Source organism: Psammomys obesus, unplaced genomic scaffold, assembly GCF_907164565.1.
Source record: "Psammomys obesus unplaced genomic scaffold, mPsaObe1.curated_primary_1811, whole genome shotgun sequence".
NCBI lineage: Eukaryota > Metazoa > Chordata > Mammalia > Rodentia > Muridae > Psammomys > Psammomys obesus.
Genome location: NW_026591086.1, coordinates 2,879,493 through 2,903,437, shown reverse-complemented (window position 1 = coordinate 2,903,437; position 23,945 = coordinate 2,879,493). Strand labels below are relative to the sequence as shown.

The following is a 23,945-nucleotide window of genomic DNA, read 5'->3' as shown; positions in this document are numbered from 1 at the left end:
ACTACATACCTATCTCAATCAATCAAACCAAAAATTAAAAAAAAAAGGTGGGGAAGGAAACAGAATAGATTTGATTTTAGACTGAAGAGAAGGTTCAGTAATTACAAGCACTTGCTGCTCATCTAGAGGACCAGGGTTCAGGTCCCAGAACCCATATGGTGGTTCACAAATGTCTGTAACTTCAGTTTCAGATGCCTCTTCTGGCTTCTAAGGGCACTATACACATATGGTGCATAGACATACACACAGACAAAACATTCATACACATAAAATAAAAGTAAGTATTTGTAAAATGAATCTACACTGCTAGTTGGAAAGGGAGAAGCATACAGGAACCTTGAGAGTAACAAATAAAGGAATTAACTGGGCCTGAGGAGGTCAAAGCCTGGCCACAGGCTATTTAATCATAAGACAAATTTGCTTTTGTACATGAAGCCTCCTAATTTTTAAATACTGAAGCTGTATGCCAAACCAAGCACTCTTCTGGGTGGGTCAGGCTCATGGTACCCCACATGTGACATCCAGTCTATATCACACAAGCAGTGTTTCACGTTCAGGAAACAGGTTCATTATCCAGTAACTACAATCCTAACATTAGGTCCCTGGGAAGCAGATTTAAAACATAACCAGTGTCATCCACTGAAAGCAGACGGTCAAATGACAGCAGAACAAAGCTGTGTGCTACGGGCATCTAAAGGGTTCCAGTAACAAGACTGTCACCCCAAGAACATGCCTGAGTGGGTAAGAGGACACACTGGCTCTACCCGTCATGAGGAATTGGAAGTAAACCCAGCGTTCAGACTCTAGAGCAACCTTCAAACCACTATTTTAGAGGCAACATCAGACAGGGGCCTTGAGAATAAGCTGAGTCAGGACAATGGTAACCAACAGGCATTGTGGGAACAGACTCAGGTCCAAACACGAAGTTCACCTGTGGTTCATACACACCTTATTCACAAACCACAAAGCAAACACACCAGATTGTTAGTGCACCTGCATTTTGGCTGCATTTTGGACCTGTCATGGTCAGGTGTAGAGCCGGCTATCTGGGACTTTGTGTCCATGATCAGGGAGCTTTGAGATTGCTGGAATAGTTCCGATTCCAGACTTTCAGATTAGGAAAACTTACCATGTATTACCTAACTACTTTTAAGGCAAAATTACAGTATTATGATTATGTTTAATGGCATTCAAGTGTTTCTGAGTAAATGGAATTTCCTTCAAAACAATACAGGAATAAAGAAAGGGAGGAAGAAATGGAAGGACATTGTTAGCCATGGATAATGGTTTATATATTATCTTTCAAGTTTTCTATAACAAAATTCTTAAACTTGAGTGCAAATGTAACTTATACAGCTTTTCTGATCCTTATTTTAATTCCATTTCAGTTTTCTTAGAGGTAAGGCAAAAGCATTACTGAATTTATATATCTGTCCAAATATGAAGCTACAAGCATTTTTACTCTTACTAATTATGTCTCACCCTGTAAGTTTTTAGCTGCGTGGGGGTAGAGTTCAGTGGCAGTTTTGGCTCTGGGTTCAATTCCCAGCACCACAAGAAAAATGATTTTATTATACGCTTATGTAAATTAGGCTTGATAAGTGAAACAAAGGTGAAAGTCACCACAAGATGTCTGTGTTTTTTAAAAGGCCTCTGTGTGTGAAAGTTCAGGACTCTAAGTCCTAAAGTACTATTTTGCAAAAGAAACTTCTCCTAGGAAACCAGACAATGCTCAGAATAAAACCATGCTACTTGAACTCTAAGAATTTGAAAATTTCATGGAAGAACTGTGTAACTCCTCTCCACATTCCTGTTTTGTTATTTGGGGTTTGTTCTTCCTAGACATGCTATCCAACAACTGATACCATGACTAAACTCAACTAAAGATTAACAGATCATCCTGAGTCTTAGCTTGATGGAGGTACACTGGATGCACAAATACTGAACTGATCAGAAAACCTTCCAAATGTGCTGTGAATCAGCTGCATTTCCACATCACACTTTTTCATGATTGCCACTGTCTTGAAACGTAACTGCACCAGAGAGAGTCCAATAGTCCAGCTACTCTGGAGCCTATGGCAGAACAAAGATCCTCGAGGGGGAGCTACGCTGTGATGGCTCCTCTCCAGTGGGTGGACTTGCAATCCTGTGGGAGACAGCCCTGGGTTCTAGTGGCTGGACTTGCAATCCTGTGGGAGACAGCTCCGGGTGGTCTGTGAGGTACCTCTGGAAAGATTTAACTGGGGAAGGAAGACCCACCCTGACTGTAGACAGCGCTCCCGCAGCTAGGGTCTGGACTGAATCAAAAGAAAAAAGAGGAAGCCAGCTGAGCACCAGCATTCCTCTCCTTGCCTCAAGAGGGTACAACGGAAGAGTCGCCTCGTGCTCCTGTTAGAGCCGGAGCCATGCTGCCCACACCTTCCCTGCCAAGATAGACTGTGCCCACAAATGATGAGCCAAAATAAGCCCTTTCTCCTTTAAGTTGTTTGTGTCATGGCAGCAAGAAAAATAATTGAGACAGATGAAGAAGGAAAAAAAAAAAGCAAAGTAACAAAGGTCTCCAATGCAAGACCTTAAAAGCTGCCCAAGCTTTATTTATAATTAGATATTTTCTGTAGTAGATCATATACCATTTTATGCTGAATTCAGAATTCAGGGGGATTCCCATCAGCTATAACTTACTTATTCAATATTTGCTATATGCTGACATAACATGGATTATCAAATGTGAGTACCCGTGCAGAGTTTTCTAAAGTTTATTCCTTTTTATTTCCAATGAAAATCATAAAAGCATGAGCAAGACAATACTCATATATCCAATGACAATGACAAAATATAAATTCTAAGCCTAGCCTGTGGTACACACCTATGATCCTAGCACTCAGGAGTAAAGGCAGGAGGATCAGAAGTTGAGGCTATCCTCAGCTACATACTCAATCCTACATAAGACGCTGTCTCAAATATCAATGTATATACATACATCAAGTATTGATTCTGGGGCAGCCATCTTTTATAATCTTTATTCAGAAAGCCTTACTAATAAGCTAACAGATCCATTTAGCAGCCTGATAAGCTGTGCTGGTTAAACTTGGCACTTATTTCAATTTGATCATCTGTTTCTACTAACTACACAATGACCTGCATTTAACCACAAATATTTTCTTTACAATTTCCCGTGACTCATTTCACAGCCACACGCAAATACACATGATTTACATGCTCGGCCATCACAGTACTTTTGTAAACGGGAGGATGCACAGAGCCACCTACCACCTCTGAGCACAGAATCATGGCCCAGCCCTCCCACATAATTAGGGTAGACAGGCTCCCAGAGAAAAAGCTCTCATGAAATTAAGCCAGACATGCAAAAGTCTCCAGAGGAGCATTTTTTATGCAGGCAGAACTGTTAGCCTCTTGTGGGTCATTTCACAGCAGAGAGAACAGGCATGTCTATTGTGCATGCCATAATTACATTTTGCACTACTTCCTTCAATTAAAATCTTCATTTAAATGGGCATCCATCTAGCAACAGAGACATTTTTAAAAGTCATTATCTAATATGACCTAATGATGCTTTCCACTAATAATGTATTTAGTCAGAAAATGAGTTCCTATGTTTCAAAGAAATTACCAGCACAAGGCCCCCCGAATATGTTGTGCAAGAGAAATTAAACACAGACACCTCACTTCTCAGTGTGTTTTACAAGTTCTAATTTTACACCCATCAGGATCAGAGTGAAAGGGAGTTGGGTGTGCTTTGCTTGTATTAGACATTCATTAATTACCTAATGAGCTCAACTAAACTGATGCCTCTTAACACATCAGAAGGGACAAAGAGGCTTCTAATGCCTTGACTAAAGGGTGCTAAGATCCACATCGAAGACACACTCATTAGACCAGCAGCCCTAATCTCCACACTGTGCTCTGATCATTAGGTTCAAGCACAGAAAGAGGGGAAGCACCTATGTCTACTATAAAAGCAGAGACATTCCCAGAGACACCCTTGTGAGTCTGCCACAATGTACAAGAACAGCTCATATCAGAGGACCCTAGAGAAATCAGTATCTTCGTGAATCAAGGTCTTAAACTATTGCAGAGGTGGGGGCTGCTATTCTACTGGGGTTTTTTGAGACTGGCCTCGTGGATTCCCAGGCTGATCGCAGAGTCAATATGATCGCAGAGCACCTCCTTCTGCTACCACTTCCCTGGTGTTGCTGGACTGCAGGTGTGTAGCACCACACCGAGCTCAAGAGCTCCAAATGCTTTCAACTTCAGAAAGTTCTATTATCAAGCTCTGACACTTAATGTGGCAGAGTCACAAGGAAGAATCAAAAAGGAAATTCCACTTTCACATACCAAGCACGGGGCTAACAAACAAATACTCACACAAAGCACACAAGAAAAGAAAGCAGAGGGCTAAACAAGTAACCAGAGTAACTGGTTGGGTGGCTGGAGAGTGCAGCACACATAGAGGAGATCTTTCCTTTTCAGGTTTAAGGATTGATGTTTAAAGTGGCCCCTCTGAGAGATGCAATCTCTTCAAAGAGTCAGAGGTGCACTAAAACAATTCACTGCCAACAAGGCAAAGGAGGGGAAAGTTTCTGGGCTCTTTTGATTTTTTAAAAGGGAAAAAAAAAAAAAAAGACAAACAAGATTTGATAAAATAATACCAAGTTGTCGTTTTCCTCCCCAAAGTAGATGGTAATATTATGTTTAGCTCCTTTTAATCCTTTTTTCCTTTAAACATTAGACATTAGTTTTCACAAGGTGGCTGATCTTTTCCAAGTTAAGCTTCTGGTTTTTCAGTAAAAAAGCATTCATACACACCTAATATTGTGGACATGATTTACAAATACACACAGTGAAACAGTAAAAAAATAAAGGAGAAGAGCAAAAAAACAAATTCAGGAAACCAAGGTACAGAGGGAAAAGGTTTAAATGAGGGATAAATAGGCAGGTTTAAAGCATACAGAGAAGGACTTACTGAACTGAGCTGACAGGTACATAAATCTTTCATTCTATATTCATTCTCATGCTACAGTCTTCAAATTTTGCTCAACTTTTAAAACCTTTCCAAAAAGTAAATGGACTCCAGTTTACCATAACATGGGATTCAGACTGGTAGCCAAGGGCTAAAACTGACCAGACTTGTTTTGTTTGGACAGCACAATGTTTTATTTTGCTTCTTCAGTGTAGCTTCAGGCAAGACATGCACTCCCCAATTCTCCAATTAACCGGAGGTACCACCATTATCCTCATGGTGACCCAAAGAAACCAGCCCTCCTGAACTCCTGAAAAGAATGTAAAACAGTGCAAGGGCTCTGACAGTTCCTGAAAGGTTAAGCAGAGTTTCCATATGACCCAGCAATTCCATGCCTAGATATCCACCCATGAGAAATGAAAGCACATAAATGTGCTTACACCATATACACAGGCAGCATTATTCACGAAACCACAAGAACCGAAAACAACCCAATGCCCATCAACAGCTGAACAGGTATACAAGACGGAGTCCATTTTAAAAATGAAGTACTAGGCAAATCTCTAACAGGGATAAACTTCAAAGGACACCTAAGGAAAAGAAGCCGATCACAGACCATGCAGTGGGCAACTCATTTACGGCTGCCTTGAAAATTAGCTCTAACTAGGGGATGGCGCCTAGTTACCTAGTCACATGCCAACCTTTCCACTTTTGGTGGAAGGCCAAGAATTAGGGACAGTTCAATCATTTGAAAAATAACTATGCCTTTGTACTGAAAACCTTGATTTTAAAAATATCTGGATTGAGCCAGCAAGAAGGCTTAGCAGGTCTTGTGTAAAATGGCAATCTGAGTTTAATCCCTGGAACCCACATAAAGGTAGAAGAAGAAAACCGATTCTCTGAAGTTATTCTCTGACCTCCATGCACACCATGGCACAGGCATACACACACGTGTGTGTGCACGATACACACACAATGATAATAAATTAAATTTAAAATTTTTACAAACTCTGGGCTCAGAAGCTCACTGGACTTCCCTGGCTGATGACTGCAGGGACATGCTGGGATGACGGCATACACTGACAACAGGTGACATGCATAGAAGTTTCCCTTTTCGGTTGATCCTTCTGATTTGTATCCTTTATGGCAGCACATAAAGGACCCAATGCTGCCATTGTGTCTTATGTTCTGGCTCTGGGGACTGAACCCATAACCTCTTGCACACATTCTGCCTCTGAGCTGGCCTCAGCACCAAAAGAACCTGTTTGAATGGACTGCTTCCCTGCATTCTGTGAGCAGAGTCAGCAAACCAGAAAGGAACACAGCAGCCAAAGATCTATATCCACCTGGAAAGTGGGTATGGCCTGGGACCCAGATAGGCTAGTGTGTTATGCAATCTTGTGAAGGGCTTTGGCCTTTAACCTGTAGAGTCTGAGCTCAGTAGGTGGTCAGTGGAAGAGCTGAACTGCAGTACACTCAGCTGTGGGTCAAGAAGAAAAGGGGGCTGGGGGTGGGGCTAGAAGGGAAGATGAGCTCAAGGAATCATGCTTAATAACAGGGACACACAGTGAAAACCAATGCTTTAGTTTACCATACGACAAAATCTAGACAAGAAGAAAAGACTGGAGGCCACTGAGAAAGAAGACAGCATCTTTTTTTTTTTTTTCAGTGAAATAAATTAGGTCTGCAAATTAAGCTGAGATATATACACAGGGTTAGGCGCTCATGCTGAAACAGTGAAGAGCTCAGTCACTTTGGAGAACTGAGAAAGGGGTCAAGTATAGATGTCCTTAAACTCTGTTCAAAGGAACACTATGTCCTGAGCTATTACTACCTATATCTGAAGAGGTGTGTCACGTTCCAATAAATTGGGAAATGATGAACTAAACAATGCAACAGAGTTCTCCACAGCAGGGCTTCATGGGTCCATCCACATAGAAATACACATTACCAAACTGCTCAAGATAGAACTACTGCCCACAGCTCTCAGGATGCTTTCTTCACACTACTTATAGATACCTTAGAATGCCACTCTAAGAAATAGCAAAGCAGAGAAAAGGGAAAAGGTTGTCAAGTGGCATTACTGGCCCAACAGAATTCAGAGACTTGCTGCTCCAAAGTATGAACCACTGGAAAACAGAGGGGGTAAAAAAATTACATTTTAGACAACTATGTCTGGGACAATTAAATATATACATTATATATTAGTACATATTGTGCATAAACCTGTATGTGTATGTGATGGTTGCCAAGTTAACTGGAACTAAAACCAAATAAGAGATAAGCCATTAGGCAAACCTGTGTATTTGTTGGAGAAATGGGACTAAAGTGTATTTGTTGGAGAAATGGGACTCAGATACCATGGCATGTATGTGGAGGTAAGAAGACACCTTGCAGGAATATGTTCGTTTACATGAGTACTGGAAACTAAAGTCAACAGGCTTGGAAGAAGGAACCTTTTTCCAGTGAGCCATCTCACAAGTCCTGTGAGGGATTTTCTTGAACAGGTTGCTTGACGTGGGAAAATCCAGCCTAAATGTGGATGTCACTTTCCAGTGGCAGCCAAATAAAGAGAGGTGTGAGGAGAAAGACTGAGCACTCAAGTTCCTGGCCTCAGGAGCACGAAAATAGCCACTGTTGGACCATCTGCTGTATGTCATGTGAGCCAATTGATCAATCTCCTTTCAAAATGCATCAGCTCTGATTTTAGAGAACCTGACTGGGGCTGGAGAGATGGCTCAGCGGCTACAAGAACCTGAGTAATACACGGTGTTCATACAAAAATACGTGCAACACAATCCCCTATCCAAATAAAATCCAAACATTAAGCTAGAAAACAAACAAGCAAATCAAAGGCAACCACTAAGCCAAGTGTGGTGGTACACGCACACTGAATGCTTTAATCCCAGCATTCAGGCAAGCAAAGGAGGGTGGATCACTGTGAGTTCAAAGCCAGCCTGGTCTATAAAATGACCAGGACAACCAAGGATACACAGAGAAACCCTGTCATTCATAAATAAATAAATAAATAAATAAATAAATAAATAAATAAATAAATAAATAAATGGCTTGATTGATTGATTGATTGATTAATTAATTAATTTAAAAAGAAAAGCAACCTCTAGGTTTGTAAAATTGCTAAATCCCAGGCCAGGCAGTGGTGGCACACACCTTCGATCCCAGCACTTGGGAGGCAGAGGCAGGCATATCTCTATGAGGCCAGCCTGGTCCACAAAGCAAGTCCAAGACAGCCAGGACTACATAGAAAAACCTGTCATGAAAAAACAAAACAAACAAACAAACAAAAAAAAATTGCTAAATCCCTAGAACAGAAATGTCCCTTGCGGTTTGAGAATTCCTGGGCAGTTCCCAGAGGATCTGGAAGTCAAAATTATTTCCATGATAATGCTAAGACATTGTCCATTTAAACTGTGTCTCCTTAAAAGCCAATAGTGGCAGAACTAAGGCAGAAGGATTAGGAGTCTGAGAAGCCTGGGCTGGGCGAGTTCCAAACCAGCCCAATGCTGGAATCTTACAAACAGTAACCCTAATAATTGCTGTCTTTCTTTGCCATCACACATCCTAGCCAATGAAGAAAGCAAAATTTTTAGAGGTTAGAACGTCCTCAATAATGTACAGTGTTCACTGAGTTCACCAGACCCCTAAGGACTCCTTGTTAGTGTTAAACCGGCAGAACAGAAAGGACAAAGCACTTGATTGCAGAACAAAGCACGACACCAGACGCAGTGACAGCTTTTGTGTGATGATGAGCATGAGCTGTGATCACACATGAAGCAGAGCCTGCCACTTTCCATGAAAAGCCACCCTCCTGTGCTCAAGAAGCAAATGGTGCCCAAGAAACCTACTCACTCACCATGGCCACAGACACTAGAAGTTAAATGTGACTAAAGATTGTTTCACTTGTTTAGGAATGGAGCATGCTACATTATGTCATAATTACTTATAGTGCAGTTCTCCAAAATATGGAGGGAGAGTTCTAAGACAGGATATCTTCTTGCAGTCCTAGCTGGCCTAGAACTTGCTATGTAGACCAGAATAACCCTGAACCCACACCAATGCCATGTTGTATGGTAACAGGTAGGCACCAACACACCTGGTATCTAAAATGCTAAGTTAAATCACATACTCAGAATGTTACTAGCTTAAAAAAAAAAATCTACTCAAGGTAAGGAATTAATCATTTATTAGTCCCCAAATGATTCATAATTATGTTGCTGATTTGGAAAGCCCCAAGGATGAGTCTAGAAAATTCAACTGGTTCCAGGTAAGAAGATAATCTCAAAAAGATATTTGATTGGAATATAAGCACAGTGAGGTTGCATGAGAAAATAAATCTATAAACTGTCTCCAGTGGGTATTCTGTATAAACCCATTAGAAAGGGGAATCTAGTAGACATATTTCAACAATGTTCCCCTCAATGTTGGTAAATAAGAGAAAATCATTTCTGTATGTGATGAAATGTTCCTCTGTTCATGAGCACTAATTGACCTGCTTTCCCCAGTCAGCAGATACTAATAGGAATTAATATCCCATCCACTGCAAACGAAATCAAAGGTCCTGTGTTGTGTGCACATTTGTGTGCAGATGTAAATGCATGTGCAAGCATATACATGTAGAGGCCAAAGGACAAACTCAGGTGGTGTTTCTGAGATACTGGCCCCCTGGTACCTGACCTGGAGCTTGACAAGCCCCAGGGATCTGCCCATCGCTGCCTTCCCAGTGCTGGGATTGACAACGTGTGACACCGGCCCTAGCTCTTTTATATGGATTCTCAGGACTGAATTCAGGTCTTCACAACTGCATGGCTGGCACTTTACCAACTGACAGGAAGCAGCTGTCTTGTTAAGAGAAGCCAACTTTGTCATTAAGGGCCCAATCAACATGGGGAACACAACAGTTTTCAGATCGTAGGCCAGTGAAATGCCTCAGTGTTTGGTAACTGCACTTATGAGAAGCCTGATGGCCTGCATTTGATCGTCTGACCGCCTGTAAGGGTGGAAAGAGAACCAACTGCACAAAGTTCTCTTGACTAACACACATACAATTTGTTAAAAGACTTATTATTCTTCTCTGTATGTGAGCATGCCTTTGTGAGTTCATGTGCCACCATGTGTATGCAGGAGTCTGAGGAGCCAAAGACTAGGTCAGAACCCCTGAACTGAATTGTGTGCAGTTGTAATCCACCATGTAGTACTGGAAATAAAACCTAGGTCCTCTACAGGAGTGGGAAGCCCCATTGAGACATCTCTCCAGCCCCCGTAATCTTTATTTCTAAATTGCTGATCCTGAAAGGCTGAAATTTTTCTAGAACCTAGGTAACTTCTTGACAGTCATAGATACTTAAGTACTAAACTAAATATACTTTGATTTTTAAGTATGTATCACCTTTATTAAGCTCTTTATAGCTCATAGAATACAGCATAGACTTCAACTTAAATGCAGCATAAAAAATAGTAACAGCAATACTAAGAGTAACAGCTGACATTTCTAGAGGGTTCACTATGTACATGGCACTTACTATGAAACCCAGGCTAGGCTCTAAACTTACTATGAGGCCCAGGCTGGCAATCCTCTTGCCTGCCTCAGCCTCCCAAGTGCTGAGAATACTGATGTGAACACTTCCATGTTAACTGGAAATCCCTAGTTTTCTAGTTATAAGTATAGATCCTGTGAAGTTGTCATTCATTACTCTGTACTCTGTAAGTTAATTAATCTCATTAATAAAAGTTTAAGGTAGGACTAGAGAGATGTCTCAGTGGTTAACAGCATTACTGCTCTTCCAGAGGACCAGAATTCACTTCCCAATACCCACAGGGGGTGGCTTACAGCCACTTGTAACTCCAGTTAAGGGTCTGATGTCTCTTCTGGTCTCAAGAAGCACCCACACACATGTGGCACACATAGACATGCATACAAAAAATAAAAATAAAGTTTTTCTTACAAAAAAATTTTAGTAGTCGAAATTAAATTTTAAATTTTAACCTCTTAGGATTTCCTCCCTATTTCTTTTCAAATTTATGAAGTTAGTATATGCAACTGACTGCTACACTCTAAATTCCTTTTTTCTCTTTCCAGCTTGAGATTATGAAGGAAAAGAAAGCCAGCCAGAGAGCCAGCTGTGGGGGAACATGCCCAGTAAGCAGAAGGCAGAGGCAGGAGGGTCACTACAAGCTCAAGGCCATCCTGGTCTAGCTATCGAGTTCCAGGTCAGGAATGGTAAGATCCTGTGCAAAAGGAGGGCAGGCAAAGTCTCATCAAGTAGTCTTTTACACACTAGCAAAGTTCTGTTTCTTTTTCTCATTTTTACTTCATTTAATGTTTTGCATGGATGAAGGTCAGGAGACATCTTTCAGGAGTCAGCTGTCTCCTTCCACCATGAGTTTCAGGTCACCAGGCTTAGTGGCAAGCATTTTCATTGGCTGAGCAATACACTGGCACTTTTTCTTTACATGGTACCAGCTGTAGAAGTATATCCAACTTATAAAACTTCACCAAGCTATGTGCTTTTCTGTACACATATATATGTCAAAGAAAACATGTTACTTGAAAACATGTTTCAAAGGTGGGTGTGCTGGCATATGCTTATGATCTCACCACTCTGAAAGTAGAGGCAGGAAGATCATTAATTAGTTCAAGGACAGCCTGGGCTACATAGTAATACAGGGAAACCCTGTCTTAAACGTCATTTCTTTTTTGTTTGTTTGTTTTGTTTTTCTAGACAGGATTTCTCTGTGTAGCCTTGGCTATCCTAAAACTAGCTCTGTAGACCATACTTGCCTTGAACTCACAAAGATCCACCTACCTCTGCCTCCCAGAGTGCTGGGATTACAGGTGTACGCCACCGCGCCTGGCTATATATATATATATTTTTTTAAGTCATCATTTTAAAAGGTTATTTTAATCAGCATATATTCTATCATAGGAAGTAATGTCCAATTTCTATTCTTACTATATGAGAGAAAAGAACCATCTAAAATAATCTATATAATCAGAAAGTGCTGTTTCTTCCACAAACCTCCAAGACTGAAAGCTCTCACAGGACAGGGCACACTGTTTAAGTTCTGTATGCGCACTCCATTTTCAGTCACCTTCATCCTAGAATCTGACAGACTGCACCAAAAGATAATGGCTGTATCTACCTGTCCCCATACCAATACTATCCATAGAACCTAAGGCTTCAGAGATGATCACTTCTCCTTCTCTAAACCAGAGATGCTCACTGGGTAAGAGCACCTGCCACCAAGCCTGGTGACCTGAATCCAACTCCTGGAAACCATGTGGAAAGAGAACAAACTCCTGCTGGTTGTTGACTTCTGACCTCCATGTGGATTCACACCCAGACATACACATACAATAAATAAATACATAAAAACATAACAGGCTATAGAGACTTACACTAGCCTTGAGCAGGAAAATGTGACAGAACTGACCTGTGCAACCCACATGGCAGATGTGCTTCCTCCTGGCTTGGTCTCCTTTGGGATACTCATCTTGAAATCAGTCACCAGATTATGAACTGCTGTCCTGCACACATGCTCAGAGACACCTCCATTCAACAGAGGATATGAACTACCAGGCCTGATGATCAAACCCCTTCTAGATGGTTCTAAACGCTGTATTCAAGCCTTCCAGCTAGATCCCATATAGCATGGAGCAGAGCAAGCCAACCCACTATGCCTCACTGGTCTCCTGAACCACAGAAGCCACAAAACCAAAACTGTCAACTGTTGAAGCTTCTGCACTTCTAAAGTAACTCATACGGTAACAACAGATAAGAGAAGCACTTGATGAAATAGGCGTAAGGAGGGCTCCATGCTTTTGAGAGGCAAAGCCAGAACTGTAAGCATAGGGACTGCATTAAGATTTATGCAGAATTACCCACGAGTCCAAATAAGGGATCTCCGCTGCAAGTCCCAGAAGTACAAACACCCAAAAAGAATGCCTCACAGAGCATGGTGTATTTTACCAGCCAGCTTGAAATCCCAGCAGCATCTTTTGGTAGCCCAAGCTAGCCTCCAACTCACTATGAGCCCAAAGACAACCTTAAATTTTTGATCCTTTTGACTCCATGTCCTGAGTGCTGGGATCACAGGTGTCCCATGACCCCTTTATGTGGTACTGAGCATTCAACACAGGGTCCTGTGTGTGCAAGGCACCCTACCAACTGAGCTACACCCCAGACTCCCAGTATGTTTTACACAACTATACCTTTAACATGCCATTAGCAACATAACCCATGATCCTTATCACTGGAGATACTTAAGAAATAGCACCACTATCAATAACAATAAGCATTTGCACAACACTTTATAAAACACTTAACCAACCACTAATAACTACAAAACAAGGAGGAAAAACAAAACAAAACAAACTAGCTACTTTAACGGCTATAGAAGGATTCAATTCAGAGTCTCTGACTCCAAGTTCAGCACTCATTAGAACTCAAATCCAAAGCCCACCATGAAGTGCCATAGCCATACCATCACAGTTTTTACAGAGTTTTTACTTTGTATGATACACCAGAGCAGAAAGTTTCCCTGTCGTGACTTCTCCAAGTCCAGGGTCAGCACAAAAAGCATCCCATACAGATGATCCAATAAAACCCTTCTTTCCTACTTTACCCAACTTACCTCCTGCTCAAAATTCTCAAAAAATGCATAACAAAAATTACACGCCAGAGATAGATGTGGTAGCATACACCTATAATCCCAGCACTTGGAAACTGGTAGCAGAAAACTGTAAGCTCAAGGCCAGCCTGGGCTATAATTTAAATCTCTTGTCTACTTCCCAGGATTTCTATAATCTGAGTCTTGCTTTGTTGATCTAATTAATGTCACTCCACTTTTCTTTTCTTTTCTTTTTTTTTTTGAGAAAAATATAATTAATCTCATCATTCTTTTCCCAATCACTTTCTCCCTCTTTCCCTTTTGTTCAAACATTTGCTCAGATCCACAACTGAGGCTGAAATGTGCATTCTCAGCCTGACAGAATCAGGATGTCCTGATTCTAATGCACAGTAAGTAAGTTAGTGGTCTCCAGCCTCCCTGCATTAGAGGGCTGCAGGAAAGGTAGCAATTGGGAACTGCCTAAGTAAAAAGCCACGGTGCTCTGGCTCCCCTTCTGCCCTCTTCTGCCACCCACCTGCTTGAAGCCTGCCTCAATCACCTCAGCCCTTAGTGCCCGCACTTCTCTGAGTTTCCACTGTCCTCCAGGCTCTGTCTGCAACACTCCTGACCTTCCCTCACTCTTCATCTTCAGCCTGAGGACAGCCTCCTGGTAAGCAGCCATGTGTCTACAGGAAGCACCCCAGGTTTGTCCAGTAGCCACTTATGATTTCAGTGAACACAATATTGTTTCATAACTTACCGGGCATCTCCTTTGGAAAGATTTGTATTTACAGGATTCAGAATAACTTTGTTTGCATCAACATCCACCACACATTTGGTATGTAAGTCAATTTCTGCAGAAAAAAAGAAAAGAAAAGCTATCATGTTTAAGAAATCTGTAATGGGGGGGGGAGTATTAAACAGAAATCCCACAGTGTTCTGTGAGCCATATACTAAGAACAAAAGGGAACTTTCTCAGTCTAATAAAGCTAGCCTCATACTTGACGGTGAGGGACTAGACAACTTAGCCTCCAACCAGAACAAGGATGTTTACTGCTCAAATTTTACTCAACAGTGCACCAGACATTCTAGTCAGGGCAGTCGGGCAAGAAAAACTAATACAGACATCCAGACTGGGAAGGAAGGTGCGAATTCTCTATTTGCAGATGGTTTCACCTCGAGTCCTGTGAGACCCACTAAAATAAGACCAAACTATGTGTGTGTGTACTTTTAAACACAGAAGCATCTGTTGTGTGTCTATACAGCAGCAATGGAAATATGAAAATTTTTTTTAAAAAAATGTACTTATAATAGCATCAAAAATTTTAAATTAGGAATAAATTAAAGAGAAATTCATGAATCTCTGTGAGTTCAATGCCAACCTGGTCTACAAAGCAAGTCCAGGACAGCCAAGCCTACACAGAAAAACCCTGTCTTAAAAAAAAAAGAGAGAGAGAGAGAGAAAGAAAGAAATGAATTCAGTGTTTGTATACTGAAAACTCCAAAACACAGTTGAAAAGAGTTAAAGACTTAAATAAATGGAAAGACATTCTGTGTTCTCAAGCAAAATCCTCACACTGCTAAGACAGCAATAACTCCCCAAGCACAAGGTTCACGGCAGGGACTGGGGCTATAGCTCAGTGGTGAGAGCTCAGGAAGCCAAATCCCTAGATCCTCAGCAACATGGGCAGGGGTCCCAACTAGGGGACACAGAGAAAAGACCACACAGAAAACCGGGGGGAAAAAAAAGTTTTCCAATGGCATCTATAAACTAAGGGACCTGCGTAAGAATATACAGAAAACTCTTAGCTGCGCATGGAGGTGCAGGCCTGTAATCCATCCAGTATTTAGGAAGTAGAGGCAGAAGGATCAGGAGGTCAAGATGACTCTCAGATGTTTAGAGATGTTGAGACCAGCCTAGGCTAGAAATATTGTCTCAAACAACAACAACAAAAAGTCTTACACTTCAACAATAAAAATGATGAATACTCCAATTTTCAAATGGGCAAAGAATACACACCTCTCAAAACAGATACAAAAAATGCCCAGTGAACACAGGAAGGCATGCAGCATCACTGCACAGAAAGGCAAAGAAAGACACCACAGAAAGGCAAAGCAAACCACAGTATGCCCCCTCACACCCACTTAGAGAACAGTAATCAACAAGACAAAAACAAAGGTTGGCAAGGATATGCAGAAGGCACATGACTAGCATGGAAGTAGAGTAGTCACTTGGGAAAACAGTTCAATAGTTCCTAAAAGGGCTAAGCAGGGTCAACTCTACTTCTAAATACTGGTCCAAGAGAAACAGACACCTGCGTCCACACAAGAATAACTAGACAAAATGTAGAGGGAAGTGTATTCTGCATAAAGGATAAAAAGAAACAACCCCAACATCAAGCAAAACACAGATAATGTGAATCGCCACAGAATGGAACGTTATTCAATAATTAAAATGAATGGGGCTGGTGAGGTGGCTCAGCAGGAAAAGGGCTTGATGGGCAAGCCTGATGACCTGCATTCCACCCTTGGAACAGCCCACAGTGGAAGGAAAGAATCAACTCCACAAAGCTGTCCCCTGATTCCCACATGCGCAGGTTAGTACACACAACGGTAAGTTTTAAATAATAAACTTATAAGTAATAAAATAAAATGACCGAACTACTGATAAAAGCCACTACTTGGCTGAGGTTTACACTGAGCTAAAAAAGACGGTCAAAGGCCAATGAGGTAGCTCAATAGATAAAGGCACGCAGTGAAAGCCTGCAACCTAGGTTCTACCCCTGTTATCCATGTAAAGGTGGAAGGAGAGAACCAGTCTGACCTCCACACATATGCTATGACATGCACACACCTGCACACACGCATCATACACACACACAACAACAATTCAAAAATTTTTAATAAATACTCATAAAGGATCATAGTATGAGATTCCACTTAATCTAAACACCTAAGCGGAGAACTTGTGCAAACAAAGAATAGATGATGGCTGCCTGGTGCAAAGGAACGCCTAATACAGGTTTAGATTTCTTCTGAGGGTGACAAAATTGGTTTGTGAGTGTACAGCTGAGCTAACTACAAACCCAAAGTTGGCTACATTGTCTTGATGGGAATTTCGTCTGAACACGGCTGTTTAAAAATAATAGTCTGCCTCGTGTTTATGCGCTCTCATTTTTATATTCTTCTATTTGCCTGACTCAAAGAATAAAACTGCTTCAGCCTGCCTTGTTCCTTACTGCCAAAAGATAAGCTCTCAGGAAAGGGGCTGTGCCTGTGGACTCAGTTGTATTTCCCAAATAACCTTGGCCAAATGTCTATGTCACATTTGTGACAAAGTATTTCCATGTCAGGGAAGCCAAGTTTTTACTAATTTTACTTATATAACAAATGCAAAATAAGAGTTCCTCCTTTGCTAGTCCTAAGTTAATTTTCACATATCAACTATTCAATTTTCTTTAGTATTACCTAGATGTGAAAAGACTAATTCCAAAAAGGGAGGTTTTTTCCTGTGGTGGCCAGTTAGCTTTGAAGTCTACTTCCAATGCTTTGTGCTCCAACCAGCTCTAGACAATACTATAAAGGAGGCAAGAAAGACCAGGCACTGGGGAGCAACTTTTCAAATACTTCCTAGCTTCTGTGGGTTGAGCTTGAGCGTGTACACCCATGGAGATTTGCTAACAGGCTTGCCAAGTGGTGTCTAACCACAGTGCATTAGCTGGCCCCTCACAGAGATCTTTACTGCACAAGCACACCCATAAAGCTCCGGAAACCCTGACTCAGAACCTACAATCTCACCACCCACCACAAAGTCAGTGTAGCTTTGAGTTTGCTAAGAATGCCTCCAGCCTACCTGCAAAACGGGGTTTTCCCTAAGAATGTACAACCAAATTATCTTCAATTGGGAGAAGATTCAAGGAATCTAAACATTTTCCTTCAACATCCACACACTTGAATGCTTCTGCCCTGCTTGCCACTCCACCCCATTTTTTTCAGACAGGGCATTGCTTTCGCCTAGGCTGGAATCAAACTCATGATCCTCTTACCTCAGTTTGCCATGTGCTGGGTCATAAGTGTGTGCCTAAATTCCTAGCAAGCCCCACTCTCTAATAGCTTCTCTCTCCGCAGCACCTATGCGAGCACACACACACACACACACACACACACACACGACATCAATAATTTGGAAGCACTAGATAGTATGATTAAGAAGCTGAAAACTGTCATCACCAAGTATCACTTAGTAATTAAAACATCAAACATAAATTCATTTTATCCTAAAGGCATCAACATTTATAAATACCACTACAAGCCCCTCAAAGGCAGCCTTTAACACATAAACAGCTATCTGTACTTTTTTATTAGCTCGGGGCTTTTTGCTTACACATTTATTTTTTGTTGTGGGGAGTAGTTTTTTTGAGATGGCATTTTACCCTGTAGCCCAGACTGAAACACAAAGCCATCCTCCTGTTTCGTGCCTCTGGAATGTTAGGATTACCAGAGATGTCACACCCATAGCCCAGTATTTACCAAATAAAATTCCCACCCCAATTCTGTCAACTGTTGAACAGATATTAAGAGAGGCTTTTCATGGAGGGTTTAGAATGTGTCAGGCCTTACAGCCTAGGACACACATCCAAACAAGCAGTGAGGTCCGGAAAGCTTGACTATCCAAAAAAGGATGACTATCCAAAAAAGCATTTTAGAAACTGGAGAGATGGCTAATATGGGTGAAAGCACTTTACTCAGCATGAGAATCTGACTTTGATCCCCAACACCCACCTAAAAAGTTTAGCATGTCTGCAACTAAATGGCAAGCTCTGAGTTCAGTGAGAGACTCAAAAACTAAGGTGAAGAGGGACTGAAGAAGACACCTGACAACATCCTCCATCCTCCACTTGTGCACAACATGACATACACATGTGCATATGTAACACGGTAGGGGCAGTGGCTGTGTACCATCTCTGCGAAAATAAAGCTACAGAGTTCATTCAGAGCATTATTTTATTCTCCAAAAGTACAAGAAACCCAAGACTCCATTACTAAAGGACTGGAAAGACAGCATGTATATACACACACATGCACACACTAACATGCTTAGATAGCCTTACACTCTGTATACATAGCTGAGGCTGTCCTTGAACTCCTGATCCTCCTGTCACTATTCCTGAGTCCTGGAATCACAGATGTACAACACCACACCACTTCAGGGATGAACCTTGAGGTCACTATGTTAAGTGAACCGAAGCAGTCACAAAAGGAAAAGTACTGTAAGATAACACTTACAAGAGGCCAGGGTCAGAGTCACAGAGATGGAAAGAACGGTGGGTGCTGGGATCAGCAGGGTGGATAGGTCAAGCAGTTAACAGTTACACATTTTCAGGGTTTTTTTTTCCTTTCTTTCTTTCTTTCTTTTTTTTTTTTGGGGGGGGGGGTTGGGGAGGGCTGAGGGAGGGTCTTACACGGTAGCTCAAGCTGGTCAAAAGACTTGCACCAATCCTCTAGCCTCTGCCTCTGGCCTCTACCTCCACAGTGGTGGGATTAGTTATCCAACACCACACTGGATTCTACAGTGAAAAGCTCTGCTTATGGATGGTGGTGATGGCAACTCAATGTGAAATGTCCTTAATGCCTAGGACCAATACACTTAAAAAGGTTAAAACATTACCAAATAGTCGTCATTATTACAATAAGTAACATGGACATGTTTATCCGTAATGTGATTTAAACACAACATCTGCTAAGTTTGTACTATCACTAAGCAAGCTTTATATACCTCAGGACCATAAGTGCTTTGAAATACCCTTAAACTTTGGCGGGGGGGGTAATGTACTGTATTAGCATTAAAGGCCCCGAAACTATTGCAGGCCAGTATTCCCAAGTAGGATGCCTTTCCACATCAAATTATTTATTCATAATATCAACAGTTGACAACCTCTGCTTATTCAGGCAGTGTATTAGTCACCCTGTAAGCGTGAGCAATCATTTGAAACAAGTCTTTCTTCGATGTACAAATCAGCCATGGCTTGGACCCCAGTGACTTCATATTAAAATATGGGCAGGGCCTGGGACACTCCCCTTATGTAACTCATGTTCTGTTTGCAGAAATGGATCATTCACTTGTAAGTAAATATCAGAGGTGCCCATTTGGTAATCTGCCGTTCTAATTTCCAAACCAGATTGTCCACAATCAGACACAGAGACCCTCCTTCTTAACACTCATGTCACTAAAAAATCTAGCCCTAAGTCACTCTTCAACACAACTAGGGTTCATTTTTAAAGAAAGATAATAAATTATTTATGAGACTTTTTATTTTTAAAGTCTGCAGGTAATGTGTGGTCCTGTTTTCAAGTCATTGATGCTGCATGACCAACCCTTCATTTATCTATTCTGCTTGTGGAAGCAGCTTATACTTTTTACTTGCAGGTTTCTGGGCCCTTCTTATTGTGGTCTAATGTTCCAGGTTGGAGGTAGGGGTCTGGTAATACCATGTAAGTAAAAAGGAAACTAGAGCCAGCAAGATGGCTCATAGGGTAAAGGTACCTGCTGCCTAGCCTGGCGACCTTAGTTTGATCTCCAGAAGAAGATCGTAGAGAGAACCAATTCCTACAAGTTGTCCTCTGACACACGTTTCTCCATATAATACTTTTTTAAGGAAAGCAAAATGGCCTTCCATGTGTAAGACATAAATACATACCAGACGTAATCTTTACCTTTATATTTTAGTAAATATCAAAATCTACTCAACTGAGTGATGACAATGTAATTGAGTTCTACTATGGGTGAACATTGAAGAAATGGTGATATGGATTAAGGGAAAGAAGGGATAGTGTGAAAAGTAACAATAATTTTATGTGGCCCCAAAACAAAAAGTGTACACACTCAAAAGCAAACAAATAAACCTCAGGATTTGGAAATGTGTAATTAAAACCCTCTAAGACAGGGCTACAAGAAGAGATCAATAACAGAGCACCAGCACAGCAGTTGAAAGCCTGGGGTCAATGCATTGGCCCTGCCAAAGAAAGAAGTACACAGAGCACATGTGAGCATTGCTGCGAAGAAGCTGGAGCCTCCATGCATTGATGCAGGGATGTGAAATGATTTAGGTACTTTACAATATAGTTCAAAAGCTTCTCTAAAGTTAGAACTCGCATGTGCCAGAGCAACTCCACTCCTATGCCCATGCATAAACAAAATAAATGAATATACACCTCATAGAAAAACCTGTACACAAACAGGGCAGGTGGCACAGCCTGTGATGTCAGCACCTGAAGACAGCGATGTAGAGGCATACACCTTTAATCCCAGCATTCTAGAAGCAGAGGCAGGCAGAACTCTTAAGTTCAAGGACGGACTGGTCTACAAAGTTAGTTCCAGGCAAGATAGCCCTAACAGTGAACCTCCATCTCAAAGAAAAAAAAAAAAAAAAAAATGGGGGGGAGATTAAACTTATACTGAATGTGTATAGCAGTTTGACTCCTAATAGCCAGAAGGTGGGAATAAGCCAAAAGCCCATCAATTGGTCAATGAATAAACAAAACAAGGAACAATCAAATACTATTCAGTCATAAAAAGAATGGAGTTTTGATTCATGCTATACAGCACAGATAAGCCCTAAATTCATTAATCCAAATGGAAAAAGCCTGTTCCACGTTGTATGACTCCTTTTTTTGTTTTGTTTCGTTTTGTTTTGTTTTGTTGGGATTTTTTTTGGTTTTTGTTTTTTGTGTTTTTTTGAGACACAGTGTCTCTATGTAGCCTTGGCTGTCCTGGACTTGCTTTGTAGACAAGGCTGGCCTCACACTCACAGAGATCTGCCTGCCTCTGCCTCCCTGAGTGCTGGGATTACAGGTAAAGCTACAGAGATAAAAAGGGATGAGGGGAATGGGTAGTGACTGCTGCTTGAATGAAGCAACTGTTCTGGACTGAAAAGTAGTGATGGCCGCACAGCTCTGAGTGTCCTAAAACACTGAAGGGCACAATTTTGATACAAAAACTTACCTAATTTTTTAAGAGAAGGAAGAAGAGGCAGGCATGGTGGCACACCTGCAGTCCCAACTATTCAGGAGGCCAAGGCCAGCCTGGGCAAGATAAGAAGGAAGAAGGGAAAAAGGGAAGAGGAGGAAACTTACAAAGTCCCTAACCCTACCACTCTCAGTAGAGATAAAATATTACTGGAGTCTTTCAAATGCTTTATGTTTCCTTTCAGACAGGATTTATTGTGTTCCAGGTGACTGCCAAGGATGACCCTGAACTCCTCCCATAGGGACTACAGGTGTACACCACCACACCCACTTTATGGTGGTGGGGGTGGGAGCCAGGCTCCACGCATGCCAAGTAAGCATTCTACCAACAGAGCTACATCCACAACCCTCTTCAAGCACATTTCTACACACTCTCTCTGACTGAGCTCACCCAATTCTTTTCACTTTCAATCTTATCACATTTTAATCTTCCCAAGAAAATGAAGCTCTCTGGGACCTTTCCATTAAGGAATCATCCTCTTCCTCCCACATTTCAAAGCTTTCCCTCTGTGTCTTAACTAGCCCAAACGACGTCTCCCGGACTTTAAGAAGTCTGGAAAGTCCTGATGCTAGCTGCCTGGCCCTCTAGACACCACTCTCTTGCCTTCCTGTCCCTGAGGAGCTGACAGGATATGCATGCAGACGCACAGTCTCAATACCGTCTTGCCCACTCACTCCTCGGCATACCGCCACACCCACCCCATCACCAAATCATCCATCTAGTTATAGGATCTTATTCTGAAAGTTACCATCAACACTATGAAGCCAAAGCCACTAGCCACTCCTGTGACATCTGTCTGCAGGCCAATTCTTCTGTGATACATTTTGTCTCCCTGATCCTACACGGCATTAGTGCCACCTTATTCTCTTTAGTTCCTCTTGACCTCTGTGACCTGCTCCTTCACACAGGCCCTAACATAAATTCTCTCTTCTACAGTAATGACTCCAGGTCTCTACAGTTCCTCAGTCCCTGAGTTTGAGACTCTCTTACATGGCTGCCTTTGTCTATTTAGCTACAGGCAAGCACTGAGTTTCTTCCAGGCACCTGCAACAGCTAACTCACAGGTGCAGATATAGTACCTAGCATATTACCATTGACACAAGTTGGCTAATGACTCAGAGCAGAGCTCAACATCTCCCCCCTAAAACCTGTCTCTCCTGCACTTCTTGGCTACAGCCACCAGCAAGCACCCAGTCATCTAAAGCAGACCTGAGGTGGATTCTGTAGGCTCAGTGTTCCTCAGATGAATACCGCCTGAACTCACTTCATTTGCAGCATTCATTTACTCCCTCCACATCACCACTATGGGGCTTGGAGGCAAGAAGACCAGCCGGTACTGCTGACAGCGCGTTCGCAGACGCAAGCCCTACTGTTCTACAACATAACTCACTGCACATGCACCTGTGGCCTGCTCATGAAGTGGCCTGTGCCACCACATGTTACCTAAGCTGCTTTGGTCAGTGATCGTGACTTGTGCCTGTGTGTACTCTCATCACTGAGGATACTCGGGCTCAGGTACAGGACTGTTAAGTTTGAGGCCAGCCTGACTGACATAACGAGCTTGAGGCCAGCCTGGGCTATACAGTGACACCTGTGCAACAGCATGCCTCTCAGAACTGCCAGGTTCCTCAGAGCACCCTCTGTCTTCAGATCAGCCTAGTTCCTGTGAGGTCCAGTAAATGCACAGGCTTTGATAGCAAGCCCCCAACATACTAGTTTGATTATCCTACAAGGCAAATCCCCTTATCTGAAACTGCGATATAAAGAACTTCTACAAAGACATTTAAAAGTTCAGTTTGAAGAATACAGTAAAACTGTGTTTTTTTAAAACCTAGCAGTGGACCGGGTATGGTGGTGCACTTAAACCCATCAGATGGGAGGCAAAGGCAGTCAGATCTCTGTGAGCTCAAGGTCTAGTCAACATAAGTACCACGACAGCCAGGGCTACATACTAATATTCTGTCTTAAAAAAACCAACCAAACAACAAAACTAGAACTGCACCAGATGGTAGTGTATGCCAGCACTAGGGAAGCTGAGGCAGGAAAATGGCAAGTTTGCAGTCAGCCTGGGCTGCTTAATAGGCTACACACACACACACACACACACACACACACACACACACACACACACAAAGTAAACTGTCTCTCATGAACAGAAAGCCCAGGGACTGGGTTAATAATAAAGCACACACAACATGAAAGGCCCTGGGTTCAAGCCCCAGCAACAAACAGGAACTCAGCACAGCTACTGAATGGCACAGTCTTTGGAAGATCACTATCAGAGGGCCAGCAGGATGGCTCAGTCAGGAA

General features: G+C 42.0%; 1 protein-coding gene across 2 annotated transcripts in view; it reads right to left on the bottom strand.

Annotated features, from left to right (window-relative positions):
* Positions 1-23,945, bottom strand: part of Kif13b (kinesin family member 13B) — a 158,821-nt gene that overhangs the window by 129,075 nt on the left and 5,801 nt on the right. Inside the window, exon 2 of one of the 2 annotated variants that reach the window (XM_055609535.1) lies at positions 14,370-14,463. In XM_055609535.1, the coding sequence (XP_055465510.1) occupies positions 14,370-14,463 (94 nt within the window). Of the gene's footprint in view, positions 1-14,369; positions 14,464-23,945 lie in introns of those variants that run through there. The other variant, XM_055609536.1, reaches the window with a different exon arrangement.